Here is a 20,552-nt window from a genome sequence, read left to right as displayed (position 1 = left end):
AATACTTCAGAAAGTACAGAATTCTTGAAACAAGAACAAGTAACAAAAAATAGAAAAACTCCTTTATAACCAGTCTTCAAACAGCGCAGATCATCAACAAGATGATCTGCATACAACTGCGATCAGAACCGAACTCTCGAATAAAACAAAGGAAAAATAACCCTCAATGTTCTAGAGAAAAGCTGGGGAGACAAGCGAAGACAGCTGAGGAGATAAGCAATGTCAGCGGATAGTCGATGCAGCTTGATTGAAAATAGCAGGATGTCTAAAAGATCTGTATGTGTCGACCAGAATCATGAGCCCCTTTTTTTATAAAAGCCAAACCCTAAACCAACTTGACCTCCACGCATTCAGCAGCCCAAACAAAAAGAAGGCCCAACAGCCGCAAAGAAGAATAAGCTCATCACTCGCAAAATAATAAAAAGAAACATTAGACAAATATTGAATTGATACTCTGTATTATATATATTTTAACAATGTGGAATTACTTATCTTATATGTCATCGAAAGTCAAAAGATGATCAACACTCCTTAAAAAGAAATGAAATCCATAACTAAAACAAATGAATTAGAAGGCTCTAGTTATTACTATTTTTTTAACGGCAAATTTTGGATCACTGACGGACCATTAGAGTATCATCGTGTCACCAGGGGAACTACCCGATCATATCCATCTCCACTAGACTACATTAATAAATCATTAAATGTTATATGATATTTTAGTTTGAACCGCTTTTCAATTTGTAGGTTTCAAAATAAATTTATCTAAACTTAGCTAATGGATATTATTGATAGTAAATAGAACAAATGCATACAAAAAGTTTCAAAGTCAGGTTAACTTCACTTGATGGGCTGAATTATTTTGGGTTTAAATTAACACAAGGTGGTTGGGCTTATGGTTATGGCTGACTGACCGAGTAGCCCACAAAATGAAGAATCAATTATCATACTGTTTATAAAAATGCGGTTTGGGCCAAACCGGTTTGAGGTCCCGATCTAAACCGCGATTTGGGAACATTAACCGGCTTAGAATCCGGTTTAGAATAGGTTTGGGCCCAAACAGGTTTAGAACTCGACCCAAAACAATCCAGAAAGGTTCAGACTTTCAAACCTAAAATCGATTCAAAAACCGAACCGCTTTGTGCCCATGATGAAAATACTCTAGTCTCGGTTTTTGAACTGATCCGGTATGGGCTAAACCCGGTTTTTGTACGCCTCTACTGTTTTATGAATTAAGTGTTTGCATGTTGAATCCTTGTACTCTTGTAGTTTTGTTTAAGTTTAGCAGCCAAATATTAGTGTCATATACTCTTGTTTTTTTATGTTTGTTTATTTGCAAATGTTACGTATTTATTTGAATATATACAATTTACTATTAGTTAATAGTAATACTAAATTGACCGTTATGAATCAACACATCAATCCTATCAAACATTAGACCCAAGCCTCGGGTAGTTGATACACAAATGAACGAAAAAAAACATTCAATTTCTTCGTTCGTTTATGTTTTAAGTTAGCTTTGAATATTAATGAACAGACATAAACGGACACGAGCACGCTCATTTTCTTATTCTTATTGAACAGGGAAAGAGATGTTCATTCCTTTCGTTCACATTCATTCATTTATGTTTGTTTAGAATACAGATGGGCGCACATAAAATAAAATGAAGACACCCATTTTGTTATGGATCCCACTTAAATGATATATCGATATGGAAGCTACTAAAATAATGCGAGATCATTCAAATCAACGGTTCTTTTCATGGTCGTGGTTGGTTAGTTATGTTCGGATCCGCTACTCATGTGAGTGGTACTATGTTTTATTATGTTATATATTGTCTCTTTAGTAAACGTGTTGCCCCTATACATTATCAACGATAAGAGGTTGCTTGTGTGATATTGTTCATATTACATGCATCTCTAATTCTCAAGGTCTATAATATATGTTAGCAGACAGATGGATACCACACACATTCAAAAATTATCCGGTGAGTGAGTTAACTAGTTAAAAATAAAAGGTTAATCGTTAAGCCACTAGGGGCGGATCTAGGTGAAGGCCCGCCCCTTTGGAAAAAAAATATTAGTATATTTTTTAGGCAAAAACCCTCGACCGCACACTCTGAAAATATGCTTGAACCACTCATCTGCACCGCTAACAAATAATTCCCGGATCCGCCACTATAAGCCACCCATCAAGATTTGGAATCGATTAAACACAATTTAAGTTGTCCTGTTACTTTCATATCACCTCTTAAATGTACGAAAAACGAATATGTTATTATTATTTTCAATTACCATTATTATGTTTATATACGAGAAAAGATAACTTTATAAATATATTGATGTATCAGTTCTGTTAAACATAAGGGAAAACATGTAAATAATACCTGTTACAGCAGACAGGCTAGCAGAGAATCCAGTCAGAGATGCAGCCATTGAGTTCGACATACTTGTCAGGATGATCTGGTTCCTCCTTAGGGTGTAAAGTTATGATGGTGATGAAACCGATACTAGGGAAGAATCGGTTGGGAGAGAGAGCCGAGAATAGATGTTATGAGGGTTGTAATTGTGTAACTTGTCTAACCCTTAAACTCTCTAATGATCTCCTTATATATACACCCAAGATGAAACCTAATTAGTTAATAAGGGTAATATGGTCCATCAACAATTACCAACTAATTATTAATAGGTTATTATTATATTTTGATCTAATATAATATAAATGATTATAATGGCTAAAAAATTTTAAATATTATATTAATAATATATTTAATCTCACATATATTTCAGTTGAAAAATATGTAAAAAAGATTTGTACATAAAATATAATTTTTTTTATATTGGGACAAAGGAAACCGATTACGATCGAATAACCTCAATACTGGTATTGGTATCATCAAAACAACTGATATTTAGTGTGTCCTTACTTTATTTTTTTGGTTATTTCTCTTTCGATTGCTATACAGAATATTGATACCAAATTCTACTAGTGATTAATTATACCCAAAACTTGGGGTGGGTTTAATTGTTTAACAGTTTACACCTGAGTATACGACGACGACGACCTGTTCAACCTGTAGTTTCTTTTTCAAACCTGCCGTCACGAAAAGTTGTTCATCCCCTCACATTGCACAAACATCATGGGCACGCATACCAGTTTTTAAATTCACGTTTTTTTTTCTACTTTTCCTTTCCTTTCTTTCCAATTCTTTTGCCGCCCTTCTCGTCTCCTCCGCCACTCTCACTTTCATCCTCGTCTTCCTTATTCCTTTATTTAAATAAAATAACCACTTTCTTCTTCTTCATCATTTCTGTTTAAATAACTGCTTCCTTCCTCATTCATACATTACATTAATGGAAACAATTCGATCCATATAACCGTTTCATCCTCGATAACATTAACAGGTACCAAACATCTTCTCTGCATTTCGTTCTCGTGATTTATACTTTTCGTGCATTGTATTACGAGAATATGCTGTTATGTTTCGTGAATTTTAGTGTTTACGCTTTAGGTTTTCACTAATTAATGCCTCAGTTTCTTTTTATTACTGATCGCACTTTTGAAATCCGTTCAATACGTAAAGTATCTAACCTATTTTATTGATTAAAGTGTAAGATCGAGGAATTATATTGATAGTTCAACTGTGACATTTCGTATAGTTGAAAAGCATTTGTTAGGAAGGATGAAAGATAAGTGTTGTTTACTTACCTCTTTGATTGGATGTGTGGTTGGTGCTGATAAGGATCCTGTAACTACAACTGTCATTTTCTGTTTAAACCTGTCACTTATTGCTAGTAGAATGTCACAAACTGCTTTAAGTTTACACACCATTTGCTCCATTTTCAATCTGTGTGCAAGCATTGTTATATGCTAGTTATATAACATCATCACTTTCGTAGTCCGATGGTCTCATTGACTATAGTTTTCAAGCATTTTATAGCGGTTGGTTGTTAGGCAGGATTCATTCGAAAGTCGAGAAACGTTTGGATTGCGTATCATGGAGAACTATGAAGTTTTAGAGCAGATTGGGAAAGGATCCTTTGCTTCTGCTTTACTTGTGAAGCATAAACGCGAAAAGAAAAAGTAAGGTTTTTAATTTACATTATTAACTTTTGTCGCGTATACGGTGATATTGTTCCTAGTGTTTTGACTATAAATGGAAAAATGCTTGGTGTGTTAGGTTTGTTAGATTGATGAATGTTTTATTATTTTAGGTATGTTTTGAAGAAGATCCGGCTTGCACGACAGTCTGATAGGACCCGCAGATCTGCCCTATTGGAGGTTTTTAATTTTGTCCAGTCTTTTGTATTGAATAATTGAACGAACATGAAAAAGTCAGTGCGTTGGTTTTATTTTTTTTTTGTTAGAAGGTGCTTGCGCGTAATGGGGCGTGTGAATGTGTAATATTGACCTTTTGTAAAATAGCATTATGTGAAGATCTAGCATCTCAATTCAAATCAAGTAGGAAACTTATCTGGTTGCTTCTTTGTTGTGCAGATGGAGCTTATTTCCAAAGTGCAAAATCCTTTTATAGTAGAATACAAAGATTCATGGGTAGAAAAGGTCGGTGTGCATTGTTGGTTCTAGTGATGTCAATTGCACATGATTTGATGAAATTGTTTTGACTATTTCTTATATATATAAAATGCCCGGACTATTTTTGTAAGAAATGTCCAAAAAATGAAAGCTTAACTTTTGATTTTTTTTTCAGGGTTGCTATGTGTGTATCATTATTGCTCATTGTGAAGGAGGAGACATGTAAGCAATATTGTTTATCAATTCAACTTTTTTATTATATGGTTGTTGTGATGTTTTCAACCATTTATTCTTTATTAATTCAACCTTTTGTTATATGGTTGTTGTGCTGTTTTCACCAATTTATTCTTTTTAATTCGATATTGGTTGTTGTGATGTTTTCAAGCATTTATTTGTGTAGGGCTGAAGCAATCAAAAGAGCCAATGGAGTTCATTTTTCAGAAGAGGTTGATCTAATTTCTGTAATTTTGGCCTCATGGCATCTTTTATAAACATGATAATATTAGCATGAAACGAAAAATCAAACACATGGGATTACTTGCACATTAATCATAGTCTAAATCAAACTCACGTATAAATTCAATGCCATCTTGTTTAAACGTGCAGAAACTGTGCCAATGGCTTGTTCAACTCCTGACAGCTCTTGATTACTTGCACGCTAATCATATTCTTCATCGAGATGTTAAGGTTGACTACTTGATCATATCATTCTGTAAATATTTCTTCATAATAATGTCACATCTCTCCGAGTTATCCGAAAGTTGAAAAAAATGATTTTAACTTAATAATTCTGTTTTCACTTCAGTGTTCGAATATATTCCTAACAAGAGATCAAGAAATCCGACTTGGTAGTGCTCAATTACCTTGTACTTAAAAACATGAAATCACGCAAATGTTTCAATATTAGTTTCTTCTGTTGTTTCCAGGTGATTTTGGTCTTGCTAAAATGTTGACTTCCGATGATCTCGCATCCTCTGTAAGTGTATTGCTTCAACAATTGATTTTAACGATGTTTTTACTTACAGTCGGACGATCTAATCAAAAGTATTTCAATTTCAGGTCGTGGGAACTCCTAGTTACATGTGCCCTGAGCTTCTTGCAGATATACCTTATGGTTCTAAGTCAGATATTTGGTCTTTAGGTAATTCCCACATTTAATACATATATATATATATAGGCTAGGAGTTGGCTACAAAGTCCAAATTTCTTAAGAAGTGTAAAAAGTCATAAAACACCATAATGTCAACCATAAAACACACCAAAAACCCACAAATAACATAATGAAGATTACTAAAACATTATATATGTAGGTTTTGTGTTTTGGATGATAAGGCTCTGATTATGGAATGACAAACATTACTGTGTTTTATTTTGATTAGCATGTTGTGTTTTGTATTCGTAGTTCTACGATGGTGTGTTTGAAGTTTTTTATGGACTATTAGGGTTTGATATGGTGTTTTAGTAATCTTCACTCTATTATCTGTAGGTTTTAGGTTTTTTTTTATGGGTGAAACTATATTGTTGTATGACTTTTTACACTTTTTAGGTGTGTTTTATGGCTGAAACTATATATATAAGTCACTTTGATGTCTAAAATATGCATTTGGTACATGCTACTTGTCCAGGATGCTGTATGTATGAAATGATGGCTTTCAAGCCCGCCTTCAAAGCTTTTGTAAGTTTATTTTGTTTTCATGAACTTTTGCTCTCTTCATTCCATGATATTTTACTGTTTGACTAGCATATAAGTTTGACTATTAACCAAATGTGTTAAATACCCTTAGTGATGACAAAACAGGAGAACCTTTGTTAAGATCAATATTCACATTATCACACACATACAATAGTAGCTGCAAGAAACATAAAACAAAAAAAATATGTTGTTTATTTATGTGTTCATAAATTTGTCCACACCAGTTGTCATTACTCATTTCTAGGATTACTATTATACAATTATACTTTATAAATTTCAGTTGTACGCCCCGCTTGCGGTATGCGCATATAATGTATATATGTGTGGGCGCTTGGAGGGAAAAAGTGAAAGTGCACTAATTTAACGTTATTTTACTAATTTCGTGAAAATAACATTAAAAGAGGGGGATGGTTAATCATGCATCATGTGGTGGCGTTGATAGCCGAAAGACAAGGGAGTACATGCACTAATCGGCCTTTGTCTTAATTGCTGAGTGTTATGTGTGCCTTATGTCCAAGGCTTGATGCAAAACTACTATCGAGCCGGCGGTCTCACTTGAAGCAACCTCTCTATTCCTATGGGGTAGAGGTAAGGCTGTCTACATCTTACCCTCCTCAGACCCTACGTTAGCTTTGCTATTGGTGGGATTTACTGAGTATGATGATGATGATGAAATTTCAGTTGTGCATAACAGTAGAATATTATTGGTTCCCTTTACAATGAGAATTCAACCAAAAAGTCGACAAACAAGTAACTTATTTCACCGTTAAGAACAACTTATTTCAGCACGGGTCAAATTGTTATGCATGATACATCATGTTATGTCATCCCTTCCACCATTTCAGTCGGCTGTTTTTTCAGTTTTCATCAGCTTAAATGAACTAATTGTGTTTACTTTGAAATGAAATTTCCGAGCAGGATATGCAAGCTTTAATCAACAAAATAAACAAATCTGTAGTCGCTCCACTTCCAACCATGTATTCTGGTGCATTGTGAGTGTTTTATTTTTCTTGCGCTTTTAACAAAATCTGTATTTCATAGATTTATATTACCAATCTTATAATCTTTTCTTTTCTTCTAGTCGAGGGCTTGTTAAAAGCATGCTTCGGAAAAACCCAGAAACAAGACCAAGTGTATGCAAATTTATTCTTCTTTCTACCCTTTTTCTTTATATTATTTAGAGGCGGGTAATGGGCTGGTTGTCAATGAGTCAAAACGAACTCGGGTCAACCTGTTCATAAGTAAATGGTTTGAAATTGACGCCTCACATTATTCAATTTTTGATACTTTTTTCACTTAATTCCAGGCTGCAGATTTGCTCAAACATTCCCATCTTCAACCATACATACATAACCTCCATCTAAACTCCAACAACCCAAAACGCCATGCTTATCCAGTCCGGTGGTCTGACTACAACTATGAAAAGAAAACAACGTTTGTTGAACCCGAAACCGAACCTGAACCTCGAATGGTTCATTTTCACAGAAACCAGAAGCAATCTTTTAGCAGTGATCGTGCTTTAAATCCTAGTGTATCTGAACATGATCAAGTTTCTTTGTGGTCAGAGAAAGTACAGGATCTGTCAAGACCCTTGACTAGAAAGCTATCCACCGACAGTATAGATGGAGAGAAATCAATGGCTGATAAGACACCGGTTGCTACCCGAACGCGAAGATACACTCCAGCAAAAAAGTCAACTCCCAGAAGACAAACCGCTTCGCCAAAGGTAACCACAGTGGATTCAAATCATGGTTTGGTATGTTCTTAATATGCTGCTGTTCCTAATTATACTCTCTATGTTACATGAATAGGGGTGTGCAAAACCAAACACGATCCAAACTAATAAAACCGGCAAACTAGACCTGGATGGAACTGACCGGTTACGTATGGTCCGGTTCATGGTCCATGATATGGAAAATATGCAGTTTCAGTTCTGTTCCGGTCTGGTCCAAAACTGGGTTTTTTTTCTTTATTTTCAGTAACAATGTCATTTATGCAAGTAATTACATTCATAAGGGTGGCAATTCTTGTCTTCTTGACACAACCAGAAACCCGACCTGCCTGACACGAAAAAGAAACATGTTTGGATCGTCTAACACAACCCGTTTAAAAAAACGGTTGGGTTCGGGTTGACCTGTATTAAAAATAGGTTGGGTTTGGGTTGACCCGTTAACCCTTTTAACTATTTAGAAAAGAGTTAATTACTATTTTCGTCCCTGTGGTTTGTCAAAAATCACTAATTCAGTCCATTAGTTTAAAAGTTGCGATTTCAGTCCCTGTGGTTTCACTTTCGTAACCATTTCAGTCCACCTCGTAACCATTTCAGTCCCTATACTTAACATAATAATGGATTGAAATGGTTACGAAAGTGAAACCACAGGGACTGAAATGGTTACTAAAGTGAAACCTCAAGGACTGAAATCGCAATTTTTAAAGTAATGGACTAAAATAGTGATTTTTGACAAACCACAGGGACGAAAACAGTAATAAACTCTTTAGAAAAAAAATAACTTTTATGTTTTTGTTTTTGTTTTTTTCGTTTCTATTTTGCATGGTTAGTCATAATAATGTTAGTTTTGACACATTATATTATTTACGTGTCACACTCATACTTGCCATTAAACATGTTATTAATAAGCCGCTTAAAACGCAACAACTCGCTTATAAATCGTCAACTTGTATGACTCATTTAAGAATACGGGTTAAACGGGTCATGTTAGGGTTGACCCAAATTTATATGTGTGTAGGTTAGGGTTGAAATCTTTGACCCGAATAATAATAAGGGTCGGGTTCGGGTCGAACATTTCAACTCGTCAACCTGCCAACCCATCAACCCGACATGATTGATACCCCTAAGTACGATTACATAAAACTGTATTATTTTACTAATAGTTGAATTTCTTGAACAAAAAGATATAAGAGGTTTTTATTCATTAAATACTAATAGTTGAATTTCTTGAACAAAAAGATATAAGAGGTTTTTATTCATTAAAAATACATTTTGGTTCAACGCATTCGACTTGTTTCTTTTCATGATTCAAAACAAGATGACGTGAATCAACATGTTACACATCCTGATATAAATTTCGGACTCTTTGGTTAGCTTGTCACTAAGGGCATTTGTGTCTTTTCCTCAGCTCCCAGTATCACAAACATCTCCTAGCAGACCTTCACGGGCTATGCGTACAATCTCTCTCCCAAAGGTCAACATGGTTCTTTCTAGCATCGAGTCTCCAGATGTATCAGTCAACGCTCCACTTATTGACAAAATGACGGAAATTCCTATAGCCTCTACAGAAAAACACTTGATCCTACAAGTCCATAAAACATCATCAATATCAACTCAATGTAGTTCTGATCAATCAATCAAAATGGACCGTCGCACCACAGTCAAGTTCATTGATCAAACCCACACTGAACCCGCTGAGGTCACTTCAAGCCACCCGTACCGTAGGTTTGACATGTCATCATACCAGCAACGGGCAGAGGCGTTAGAAGGGTTGTTGGAGTTTAGTGCACAACTGATGCAGCAAGAAAGGATCGAAGAATTAGCGGTGTTGTTGAAACCGTTCGGGCCAGAGAAAGTGTCTCCAAGAGAAACTGCTATTTGGTTGTCAAAAAGTTTTAAGGGAATTACTGGCGACTTATAGACTATAGTCTATATGGAGTCTGATTTGTAGAGTGCAAAAGTGTATATGTGAACTGCTTGCTCATGAAGAGGATGAAAATATAAATTTTGTTTCAAGTATAACATGATCTTGTGAGCTCTAACATAATTTGGATTGGGAATTATCATGTGAATTATAATAGTTTATAACCAAAATAATTGAATCAAATTTCAATTTAAATTTGGATTGGAATCCGAACCAAACTGAATTCGACCTAGAATTCGAAAATTTTCAACTGTTTCGACCCCAATATTCGAATCCGAATTTTTAGAATATTTTTTTATTTATATATGAAGTTAGTAAAAAAGCACCTTGAGGCCATGTGTGATACTTGAATGTGGAAAACTTGTGCTGAGGGTAGAAGAATGGTTCTGATGCATGGACCATTTGCCACACAGAAGAATGAACAAGAAGAAAATGAGGGGCGACGGGGAGCGAAGCTGACGTCTGTGGAGAACGGTGCGAGGAACAGGCTGTGTTTTTTAGGGTGGGCGACGACATAGGGCCAATGTTTCAGAGAGGGTTCAAAGTTTGTTTTCTCGTTTAGGTACGCAAGTTGATTAAATTATATATTAAAAATTATAAACTTGGTATAAATTTCATGTTCTAGAGGGGGCCAATAACCTTTTACCATTAACCTATTAATCAACGAATCATTTAACCCAAATACCCAATATCCCTTTGGTCCGTTTAAACACTTAAAATTATAACGTAATTGACAATTAAGGGGCCCCTTTTGACTTGTCACACTGGATACCCGAAATCTCAAAGACGCCTGAACGTGGAACACTCCGTTTGTGCTAAATGGGCGGAGAATAAAGCGTTATAACACATAGTTTGAAAACAAAAGAAAGGTGCAAACTTGAATATAATGCTTAGCAGATCTAATTCTGATATCTTTTTTTTAAAGTTTACAAAGATTAAAACAATCATATATTTAAATTCGACTGATTTTTAAAAATATTGACATGTCTATAAAAGAAATAAAAGGAACATACATCACTCGCGCGCCAAAAAACAAAATCAATCTCCAATGGCAGAAGAAGGTGAAACCCTAGAACTCTATAATCTTCACTATTCTGATCTCATGACCTTATCATCTTCACTTGATCAGTTTCCAACATCATACGAAAACAACGAATATTTGGAATCAGTTATGACCACAATCATGAAAAACCTAGGTCCCTCCGGTCCAGGTCTTCTCGCAATTACCGGAGTCCCTAATGCTTCCGATCTCCGCCCAACACTGCTTCCAATGGCTTGGAAGCTCGCTCTTCTTAACAACGATGATCGCAAACGCGTCCTCAAGGTATTGGTTTATGAAAATGGGTATTAAATTGTTGTTTATAGAATTGCTGATAAAGTGTTTGATGAAATGCCTGAACCAAATTAACTAGCTTGTGAGTTTTAACTTTTTGTTCAGTTATCTTGGATTGTATGAGGATAATTGGTTGCATAACTGTGTGTTAAAATCCGTTGCTAATTACTTTTTTACAACTGATTGTATGGTTCTTGCTTATTGAAGGCTGCAATCAAAATGTGACCAAGAGATCCCTTTCTTCTAATAATCTGATTCATTGGTTCCACATTTGCAGGATCACGGGTTAGGGAGTGACGTTCCACTGAAGAACATCGACAGAACAGTCTCTCCTTTCGCAATGCAGTTAAAATACAACCTGAATCCAGATGTTAGCAACCTCTGTAACAAAAATCATTCCGAGACTGACGGTTTCAGTTCAGATACGGAGAGTCCATGTGAATTTAAGAATCTCGGGAACACGTTCAAAGATCTCGGGAATTGCATGATTGAGTTAGGCCTTCGACTTGCAAGAGTGTGTGACAAGATCATTGGCGGGCATGAGCTAGAGCAAAGCTTACTAGAATCACACTCGGCTAAAGGGCGTCTTATACACTACCATTCAGTTATAGATAATCTTATTCTGCAAGCTTCTAATAAGGCTCGTTCTAAAACCAAGAAAACTGAAAGAACTAGCAGTAATCACTCTGATTTGTGGCAGCAGTGGCATTATGATTATGGGGTGTTCACTGTTTTAACAGATCCAATGTTTATGCTTGCTCCGGAAAATAACGGTTCTTCTCAATCATGTGATAGAAAAGAGTGTGAATCCCCTAGTGGACATACGTATTTGCAAATACTTGATCCCAATAAGAACAGGGTTGTAATGGTAAAGGCGTCTTATGGGAGTTTTATTGTTCAAGTAGGGGAATCGGGTGACATATTATCAAAGGGGAAACTTCGTGCAACGCTTCACTCTGTTTGTAGACCTAAAGGTTTTGAAAATGTGTGCAGGGAAACGTTCGTTGTGTTCTTGCAGCCTTCATGGAGCAAAACGCTTTATGTTTATGATTTTTCGGTTGAAAGTTCGAGTTCAAATGGTGAAGATTCAAGAATATGTGATGAGGATGATGGGCAACAAGAACCAAGTTCGGATATTGGAAAATTAGTCCCACCACTTTGTGATCGCTTGAAAAACGGAATGACGTTTGCAGAGTTCTCTAGAGAAACAACAAAGCAATATTATGGAAGCAGTGGATTGCAGTCAAAGAGATAAATTGGAATCAATGATCCAAGTAGATGTAAGATTAAAGAGTTAATTACTGTTTTCGTCCCTGTAGTTTGTCAAAAATCACTATTTCAGTCCATTAGTTTAAAAATTGCGATTTCAGTCCCTGTGGTTTCACTTTCGTAACCCTTTCAGTCCACCTCGTAACCATTTCAGTCCCTGTACTAACAGAATAAATGGATTGAAATGGTTACGAAAGTGAAACCACATGGACTGAAATGGTTACGAAAGTGAAACCACGAGGACTAAAATCACAATTTTTAAACTAATGGACTGAAATAGTGATTTTTGACAAACCACAGGGACGAAAACAGTAATTAACTCAAGATTAAATTATAAAAATGCATGATTTGCGGAGATTTTAGAAGTTAAGGGGTTGTTTGTGTATCTTTAGAGATGGTAACAGGAAGGGTGTGGTCGTGTGGAATGGGTATCGGCAATCCCAGTCTTACATCCTATTGTGAAATTGTGTCTCACACCTAGCCCAATACTCGTTGGGTATCGAATATACCCGTCAGTTTGATCACTTTTTGAAAATTACCCATTGGGACTTTTAAATACATTTCTTACTATATAACCTTCATATAATTTTATTACTAAGGAAATAAATTAGTGAATTGGTAATTTATTTACCCAAGGACAAAGAAAAAAAAGTTTACAGGTATTTTTTGGGTAAAGGGGTATTCGTGTTTTTAGTAGTTAGGCAAGGTATCACCTAATATCATACATCCCTTATTTAAAAAAATATATATATATATAATACCCGTCCCGTCCTATTACTCATTCCGATTTTTTCGGGTTTTGAGTTTACCATTGGGTTTGGATATATTTTCCGTTCCTATATATGTTAGTATCGAGACCCTGGTGTCAAAAAGTTACTTTGGGACCGGAATAGTGGATGCAAATGTAATCTAAATTGAATAAAACATGTTCGAAGATTGTAACCATTAAAACCATATGAACATTATTTGGGCCACGTTTGACCCAATTGAGCCGTTTGCTTTTGAATTGCTTTCATTTAAGTTGTTGAAGACAAAATATTAGTTAAATGGATTAATGTGTGTAGTAAATGAATTAAAACTGCTAACTCCAAACCAAAATAAATTGAATATTTGATAGAAACGAAAATATCAGAACTTTAAAGAACTAGCTGGATCTCGAGCTTAGTTCGTTTAATTTAAAAAAGTTTGAATTCAACTAATTTCAAGCTCTATACGTAGAGCTCCCGAGCTCTGCTAGTTTATTATTTATCGTCGATTCAAGCTTTATACGTAGAGCTCGAGCTCTGTTAGTTTATTATTTATCTAAGTTATTTTTATACATGCATAATTATTATAATTATAATCTTTGCATATAACAATTATATGTTTATTATGTTAAGATGAAATTATCATATTTATTAAAAAAATCCCGTTTAAGCTTTCGAGCCTTTTCAAACTCATCGAGCTCGTTTAAGTTTGTCTCAATTCGAGCTTTTAGCGACTCAATCTTAAATCGTTCTTTTACACCATAGCTGGATCTATGGCCAAAGAAATTGAATACTTACAATTATCTAGAAGCTATTTTAGTACGAAAACTTAGAAATATTTTATCTATAAGACCGAGTGTAATGGGGTAACGCCCTCATGATGTGGCAGGTGAATTGGGCGTGAAAAACCGCCCTGGGGGGGGGGGGGGGGAGGGGTGTTACAAGGGACAGTCTAATTATAATACACAAAGTGATTATTCAACATCGCATAAATATTAAACAATGAATTTCATTACAAAGTCCAGTTGCTTTCAATCGAATTGAACGTTATTGATTTGATGGATATATCATCTATGGACATGCTTAAAATCATTAACCGAGGTGAGTATTAAATTGATTCCATGATACGACATAAGTGCTTGGCATATTTCCATTAATTGTAAATATCACAAAATGTGACATGAATATTGAATAGTGAAACCTAATCTGAAAACGACCACAGTTATTGCTCATGACCCCCAATTGAGGTTGAGACTTGATATTTTGACACCAGTGGTTGTGGACTGGAGGCAACCTTTAATGGAAATCAACACATCTTGTTACCCCTTCAACCTAAATATCAAACTAGATATGAGTAGGTGTATTTAATTTCTTTAAATTACTATTTCATTATTAATATATTTAAGGGCTAGTTTGGGTCCAAATGAGTGGGCACCGATCATCTCCGATGTGGTACCTATACGTCACCTCAGCTGTTATTATCGTATTCACCACCGTTAATCACAAAGCCACTACCCTTGCCATCTGTCTACATTAGCCGCCATAAAAGCAAGTATAACATGATGACCTTTTTACTATTTTTTTAAACGACTCATTTCAAAGCGAACTCACCAAAATTATATTTTTTTAAATGGTTATCTCATCCGAACTCATCTCGTTCAGAATTCGTTTTGTCTATGGGCAACAATTTCTAGCGTGACACAAACAAAAAAATAGGTTTCGGGCAAACCTGAACACTACAAGTTTGATAAACATGTTAATCCGTCAAAATTTAAGCCGATAAATTGGAGGGGTTAATCCAAACACGACTTCTTTAATAGACAGGTTAATCCATTAACCTATTTAAGTTTGAGGATTTTTTTTAAGTCTAATTAAATTTCAGATAGGTTTTCTTAATAGTGATGACATTTGGTACTACAATTTTATATTTACACTGGACAATTTATCTCAATAAATAAAATAAACTTCCTTACCTCTCACCAATTATGTTTTCAATCAAAAATTTTAATGACGAATATGAGAGATACCCATGTATACTTCAACAAACATCAACCGTTTAAATTTCATTTACGAATATGAAAAATACCCGTTGACACTTAAACAACCAATGACGCCACTTAAATGTTACTCTCATAATATAATTTAATCTTCTTTTTAAATTTTGCAAATTTTGTTGCGAAATGCTTATTTTTTTAATCTACGATTCAATAAAAGTTTTATTCGAACAAGTTACATACAACTGACTTTTTTTGTTTTTCCAATATGAAGCGAACTGATAATGTCCCAACAACATCAGTACCGGTATTGTATTCGTTTTTATGGTTTCTTATCGTGCCAGTATAACATTAATTGAAAACGGGGTCGTATATAAAATTCGGTGAAAACGTAGTTGTATTCACAATGGCAATCGAGTATTTTTAAAGTACTATAATATAGCGAGTGATGTTATTGTACCGGTACCATGACAAGACGAACTGACCTGATACCATCTGAACAAGATTGTTACTGGTACCAGTATTTGATTTTATAGTTTTCGATCGATGTAACACACATGTCGATATTCTCTTGCTCATATACTATTTTTGGTATTTTACCAATACTGTAACAAACCAAATCAATATTGATAAAAGAGTAATCTGCCAAAATGGTCCCTGAGGTTTGGTTACTCTTTGCCACGTTAATCCAAAACTCAAACCTTTTGAATCTGGGTCTCTATGGTTTCAATTTTGTTGCCATTCTCATCCAAAAGTAAAATATGGTCAGATTTTTCAGTTAACATCCAGTTTTTTTTTTGTTTTTTCCTCCTTTTTAATGAAGGGCAAAATGGTTAGATTTTTTTAATTTGTTATAATAAAACGTTAAAAGTCCATTTTGTCCTTCATTAAAAGGGAAGAAAAAGACAAAAAAACTGGATGTTAACTGAAAAATCTGGTCAGATTTTGATTTTGAATGAAAATGTCAACAAAGCTGAAACCACAAGGATCCAAATTCAAAATATTTAAGCTTTGGACTAAAATGACAAAAGTAACCAAACCTAAAGAACATTTTAGCAGTTTAGTCTCGATAAAAAGTAGGAATCATATGATAGGGAATCTCACTAGTTGTTTGTTAATACTTAAGGTGATGCTAGATAAAAGCGTAAATAGTGGCTTTGAATTAGGGGTTGTATCGGGTGGGGACATGTTGATGTGGCGTTCAACGAGAAGGAAAGAACTTTGCAATTTAAATTAGGTCCACAATGGTGCATATGGATTTGGGATAAACTAGTGGTGTGGATAGTTTTGGTGGGACCTATCCACTTTCGACTCATGTAAAATTCGAACAAAGACCAACCAAATTCTAAAATGTTATAAGTTGCATCAATTGCTTAGTGCCTAAAGTGACTGATTTTTTTGCCGCCAAAAAAAAGAGAGATCATTAGTCTATGAATGACTTCTTGTAACATGTTTAAAAAAAATTATGCGACGGAAATATGAATCGAAAAATTTCTTACTTTATAAATGTTTTCTAATACTTGGTAACCATTTAAACAATTCATTTATGAGTATTACATTCTTCACTTTTGCTATTTATGTTCAATATAATACGTATAAGGACTGCGTGACCCCCTACTATATAATCCACGCTTTGACTCGATCTTCGGCCGTCCTGCACCTCACATGAGAGACCCGTATAACCTGCAGTCATCATACACCCATATCATTAGAAAAGTGTTTGACTTCATACAAAACATGAACAACGTATAATTAAACTTTGGGTTATTAGAATTCATCACCCCCAACTATTGGTTATTAGCCGCTGCCACCCCCAACTATCACTTTGACGCCAGTCACCCCCAACTTAACACTTAGTGTGTTCTGTCACCACGTCGTTAACTAATCACTAACTTTTGATCCTGTTACTACACTTTTTGGGGTGTCATAGGGATCTTGGGAAGGTTTTAGGGATCTTAGGACACCCCAAAAAGTATAGTAACAGGATCAAAAGTTAGTGATCTACTGACAGAACATACTAAGTGTTAAGTTGGGGGTGGCGGGCGTCAAAGTGATAGTTGGAGGTGGCAGCGGCCAATGACCAATAGTTAAGGGTGATAAAATCCAATAACCCTTAAACTTTTAACGGAACCGGTAGACCACATCAGATCCCTCCGAAAGTACTACTGATCCATCCGATTACTATCTTGAATTCCATTATTTAACATTAAAGAGCACACTCTTGAATATACCTGCACTTTCAATTCCTTTCTCGTAACAACATGGTTAATAACATTTAAAATGTATTCGTGCATATAAACCCAAAACATACTTTCATACAATTCTCATCTACTTACGTACAAACAAAATGCATACATACTACCTACATAAATACAAGTCTCATCCACATACATACATATGAATTCCATACACCCAAGCACACATACAAGTCCCATTTACATATACACAATTAAATCCCATACATCCATCCATACATACAAGTTTCATCCTCACTTGCACCTTACAAATCCCATTGATAGTTTTATGGTGCACTTTGGAAGCTTAACAGGGCTTTGGAAAGGAGCTACGGGGATCAGTGTCGAAGAAAACGGGTAAAACTAGGCTAAGCCGTCAGTGACGCCCCTGTTGATCCCTCATGTGGATTTTTGAGTTTTTTTCCCATTTTCAAGCCCTGTTAACAATTCTCACGACTCCCGATACGTAAATTTAAAGTTTTCAAATGTTCTTTCAAGGACCTATATCACCCCAATACTAACTCCATTATTCCAACATCCAGGTAAATCTCTTTTTCTAATTTGTCTTCCTGTGAATGACCCGTTTGTTCCCACCATTTGGATTCAAGTGTAGTTACCCAACATTGGATCCATTACTACATTCCATATCTTGGCCCCATTATTATATATTCATCCTTTCATATACTCATCCTTGCATGATTCCCATACCTCATGCATATATATGTATACTTTCATTAACTTAAATGGAGTTAAAGTCGGGAATCACACCTCGAGTTGCCATGTCCGTGCTTGTTTTCTTACCTCATCTGGACTCGTTAGGCTTCCATGGTTGAGATCTTGACATAATTCATATTCTTTCATGTAATCATGTTCATGACACTATTGGCAAACGAGCTCGACCAGGCTCGAGCTCGATTAACTTATAAGAGCTCGAGCTTGGCTAGATTCGAGCTTTGTTTTCAAAGCTCAAGTTTGGCTCGTTGGTATTTTCTCAAGCTCGAGCTCGAATCGATTACTATCTATTAATTAATATATTAAATAAAATATTGTAAATAATAGACCTTTAGGTTCGTGAGCTCGATAAGTGAAGTTCGGGCTCGAGCTCGTTTACTAAACAAACTTATTTTTAGGTGCAGGTTCAGCTCGTAAACAAGTTTATATAAGCTCGGCTTGGCTCAGTTCGTTTACACTAAGGCTCGAGCTCGGGCTCGATAAATAAACAAGCTTTATTTTAGGCACAAGCTCGGCTCAGGCTCGATAAGGCTCGGCTCGTTTCAATCTTTTTCTCTAGCCGATCACGAGTAGCTCACGAGCCGCTCGGCTCATTTGCACCCCTAAACATAACCCATGCTTATCTAACACAACATAATTCCAACATTATCCCTTACTAGTAAGTTCTCATGCTACACCATTAACACCAATTCACTTCAAGATTCAACTAAACAATCAATCAAATACATGGTGTGCATTACACCATTCAAGCATAGGGTACAAGCTCCTAGTGCATGTTTCTACTACATCATACTAACGAATTCAATTTCCGTGTGAACTCCATCTAAAACACACTCCTCGTGTTAGTTTACTATCAATTACATCATTATCACATTCTATACCTATTTATCCATTACTTGCATATAGTTTCACCTATTATTGTCACCTACGCATTTCATCAAATGATTGGTGTGTGTACCAAATGTAAAGCACAAAGTACAAGTATCACATGCTTAACTTCCTAGTTCATGGTATCAATCACCATGTTTCTTTCCAAAACAAAATACCAATCATTCATAAACACTAAACATAGCATAACCTCTAGTTCTTTCAATTTATTTAACAATTTAGCCAAATATGATTATGGATTTTACCACGAATTCGACACTCATCATCCTACCCTCTAAGAATCTAACTTGCTAATTTCATAAAACTAATATACATTCCAATTCAATAATCAATTATAAGGACAACTTCTACTAAGATTCGCATAAAATGCTAAGATTCATTCATAATTACCAACCAATTTCATTCACCGTCATCCACAACCCATTTGTATTCCACAAGAAGGAAAAAACATGTATGATGATGGATTTTATACTTACAATGGAGGAAATGGTGCCAAGAATGGAATTGTATCATTGCTTGATGAAGATTTTCATCCAAAACACATGAATTTCTTCATCCCTTCCTCTCCTACCCTTCTAATCGTCGCCATTCTCCATACCAGCTCAAAATCCAATTTTGACCATAATCCCATTATATTGACCATTTATATAACTTTCAAAATGTCACAAATGGTCCCTACACTTTCCTTCAGTCTTTTTTACTTAACCACACATATTAACTAGGTTAATAAACCTAGTTAAATTATTTCATGCAATGAAACTTGTAAACACTATATTAACAAAATTTCTGATTTGGGGCGTTACACTTCTGGCCTGTGTAGTTTAATAGGAAGTCGGGGTTGTGCATCAGTTGCTTAGTTCCTAAAGTGACGGATCTTTTGTCGGCCAAAAAAAGACGATTCTTTCACCTATGAATGACTTCTAGCATATTTATTTTAATGGATTGTATTTCAAAAGTTCTAGTAAATCGCTTGAAGCTAGTTATCGGGTCTATTATCTCAGATAACCAAATGAGCTATTTATCCAACCCCAACATTATTAATGGGCCTATGATGATAAATGAAGTTATGTTGTGGTTTCGCGTGGGGGGGGGAGAAGAAAGGTATGTTGTTCAAAATCTACTTTGAGAAAGCATATGATATTTTGAATTGATATTTCTAGAAGAAGTTATGTCTTAGATGAAATTCCCGCAACATTTGAATATGTGGATTAAAGGTATTCTTACGTTGGCCAAAGCCTCGTTCCTTGTCAATGGGTTACTTATGTTTGAGTTTCATTGTCATAGGAGGGTTCGACAGGGAGACCCGTTGTCGCCTTTTCATTGTAGCCATGGAATTCTTCACGTGTTTGTTCACAAGGCTGATCAACAGGGATTTTAATGGTCTATTTATCCTGAATAATAGTCCAACTCTAACTCATTTCATATGTACGCGAATGATGTGCTTGTTATGGGGAAGTGATCAGAGTAAAATGC

At 35.4% G+C, this 20,552-nt stretch overlaps 2 protein-coding genes and 1 long non-coding RNA gene across 5 annotated transcripts; 2 read left to right on the top strand and 1 right to left on the bottom strand.

Annotated features, from left to right (window-relative positions):
• Positions 1-3,096: 3,096 nt before the first annotated feature.
• Positions 3,097-9,978, top strand: LOC110937120 (serine/threonine-protein kinase Nek1). 3 transcript variants are annotated; one of them, XM_022179533.2, is made up of 15 exons: positions 3,097-3,405; positions 3,960-4,084; positions 4,216-4,282; positions 4,499-4,564; positions 4,713-4,759; positions 4,938-4,983; positions 5,144-5,224; positions 5,343-5,385; positions 5,464-5,513; positions 5,597-5,678; positions 6,163-6,212; positions 7,149-7,222; positions 7,312-7,363; positions 7,537-7,986; positions 9,368-9,978. In XM_022179533.2, exons 2-15 carry the CDS (start codon positions 3,999-4,001, stop codon positions 9,878-9,880), a joined length of 1,707 nt encoding a protein of 568 aa, XP_022035225.1. In that variant the 5' UTR covers positions 3,097-3,405; positions 3,960-3,998; the 3' UTR covers positions 9,881-9,978. The 3 variants fall into 3 exon arrangements, with proteins under 3 accessions (XP_022035225.1, XP_022035223.1, XP_022035226.1); XM_022179531.2 differs by having other exon boundaries at positions 3,956-4,084; XM_022179534.2 differs by having other exon boundaries at positions 3,106-3,405; positions 3,956-4,084; positions 7,537-7,956.
• A 913-nt stretch (positions 9,979-10,891) lies between these two features.
• Positions 10,892-12,618, top strand: LOC110937122. The gene is made up of 2 exons (XM_022179535.2): positions 10,892-11,207; positions 11,494-12,618. Exons 1-2 carry the CDS (start codon positions 10,932-10,934, stop codon positions 12,469-12,471), a joined length of 1,254 nt encoding a protein of 417 aa, XP_022035227.1. The 5' UTR covers positions 10,892-10,931; the 3' UTR covers positions 12,472-12,618.
• Positions 12,619-16,704: 4,086 nt separating this feature from the next.
• Positions 16,705-19,678, bottom strand: LOC110934983. Its single transcript, XR_002588771.2, has 2 exons — positions 19,556-19,678; positions 16,705-16,908 (listed from the first exon to the last, which is right to left on the bottom strand). It is a non-coding gene; the product is annotated as an uncharacterized LOC110934983 (long non-coding RNA).
• Between the last annotated feature and the right edge of the window lie 874 nt (positions 19,679-20,552).

The sequence above is a fragment of the Helianthus annuus genome, chromosome 4, assembly GCF_002127325.2.
Source record: "Helianthus annuus cultivar XRQ/B chromosome 4, HanXRQr2.0-SUNRISE, whole genome shotgun sequence".
NCBI lineage: Eukaryota > Viridiplantae > Streptophyta > Magnoliopsida > Asterales > Asteraceae > Helianthus > Helianthus annuus.
This window is presented reverse-complemented; position numbering and strand designations above follow the sequence as displayed.

What these genes read in the sequence shown, in the direction of transcription:
- LOC110937120 (XM_022179533.2), top strand. Translation starts at nt 3,999, where the DNA reads ATGGAGAACTATGAAGTTTTAGAGCAGATTGGGAAAGGATCCTTTGCT. An exon ending in GCAGATCTGCCCTATTGGAG is followed by an intron (nt 4,283 to 4,498) that starts GTTTTTAATTTT and finishes TTTGTTGTGCAG; the next exon opens with ATGGAGCTTATTTCCAAAGT. An exon ending in AGCCCGCCTTCAAAGCTTTT is followed by an intron (nt 6,213 to 7,148) that starts GTAAGTTTATTT and finishes ATTTCCGAGCAG; the next exon opens with GATATGCAAGCTTTAATCAA.
- LOC110937122 (XM_022179535.2), top strand. Translation starts at nt 10,932, where the DNA reads ATGGCAGAAGAAGGTGAAACCCTAGAACTCTATAATCTTCACTATTCT. An exon ending in ATCGCAAACGCGTCCTCAAG is followed by an intron (nt 11,208 to 11,493) that starts GTATTGGTTTAT and finishes CCACATTTGCAG; the next exon opens with GATCACGGGTTAGGGAGTGA.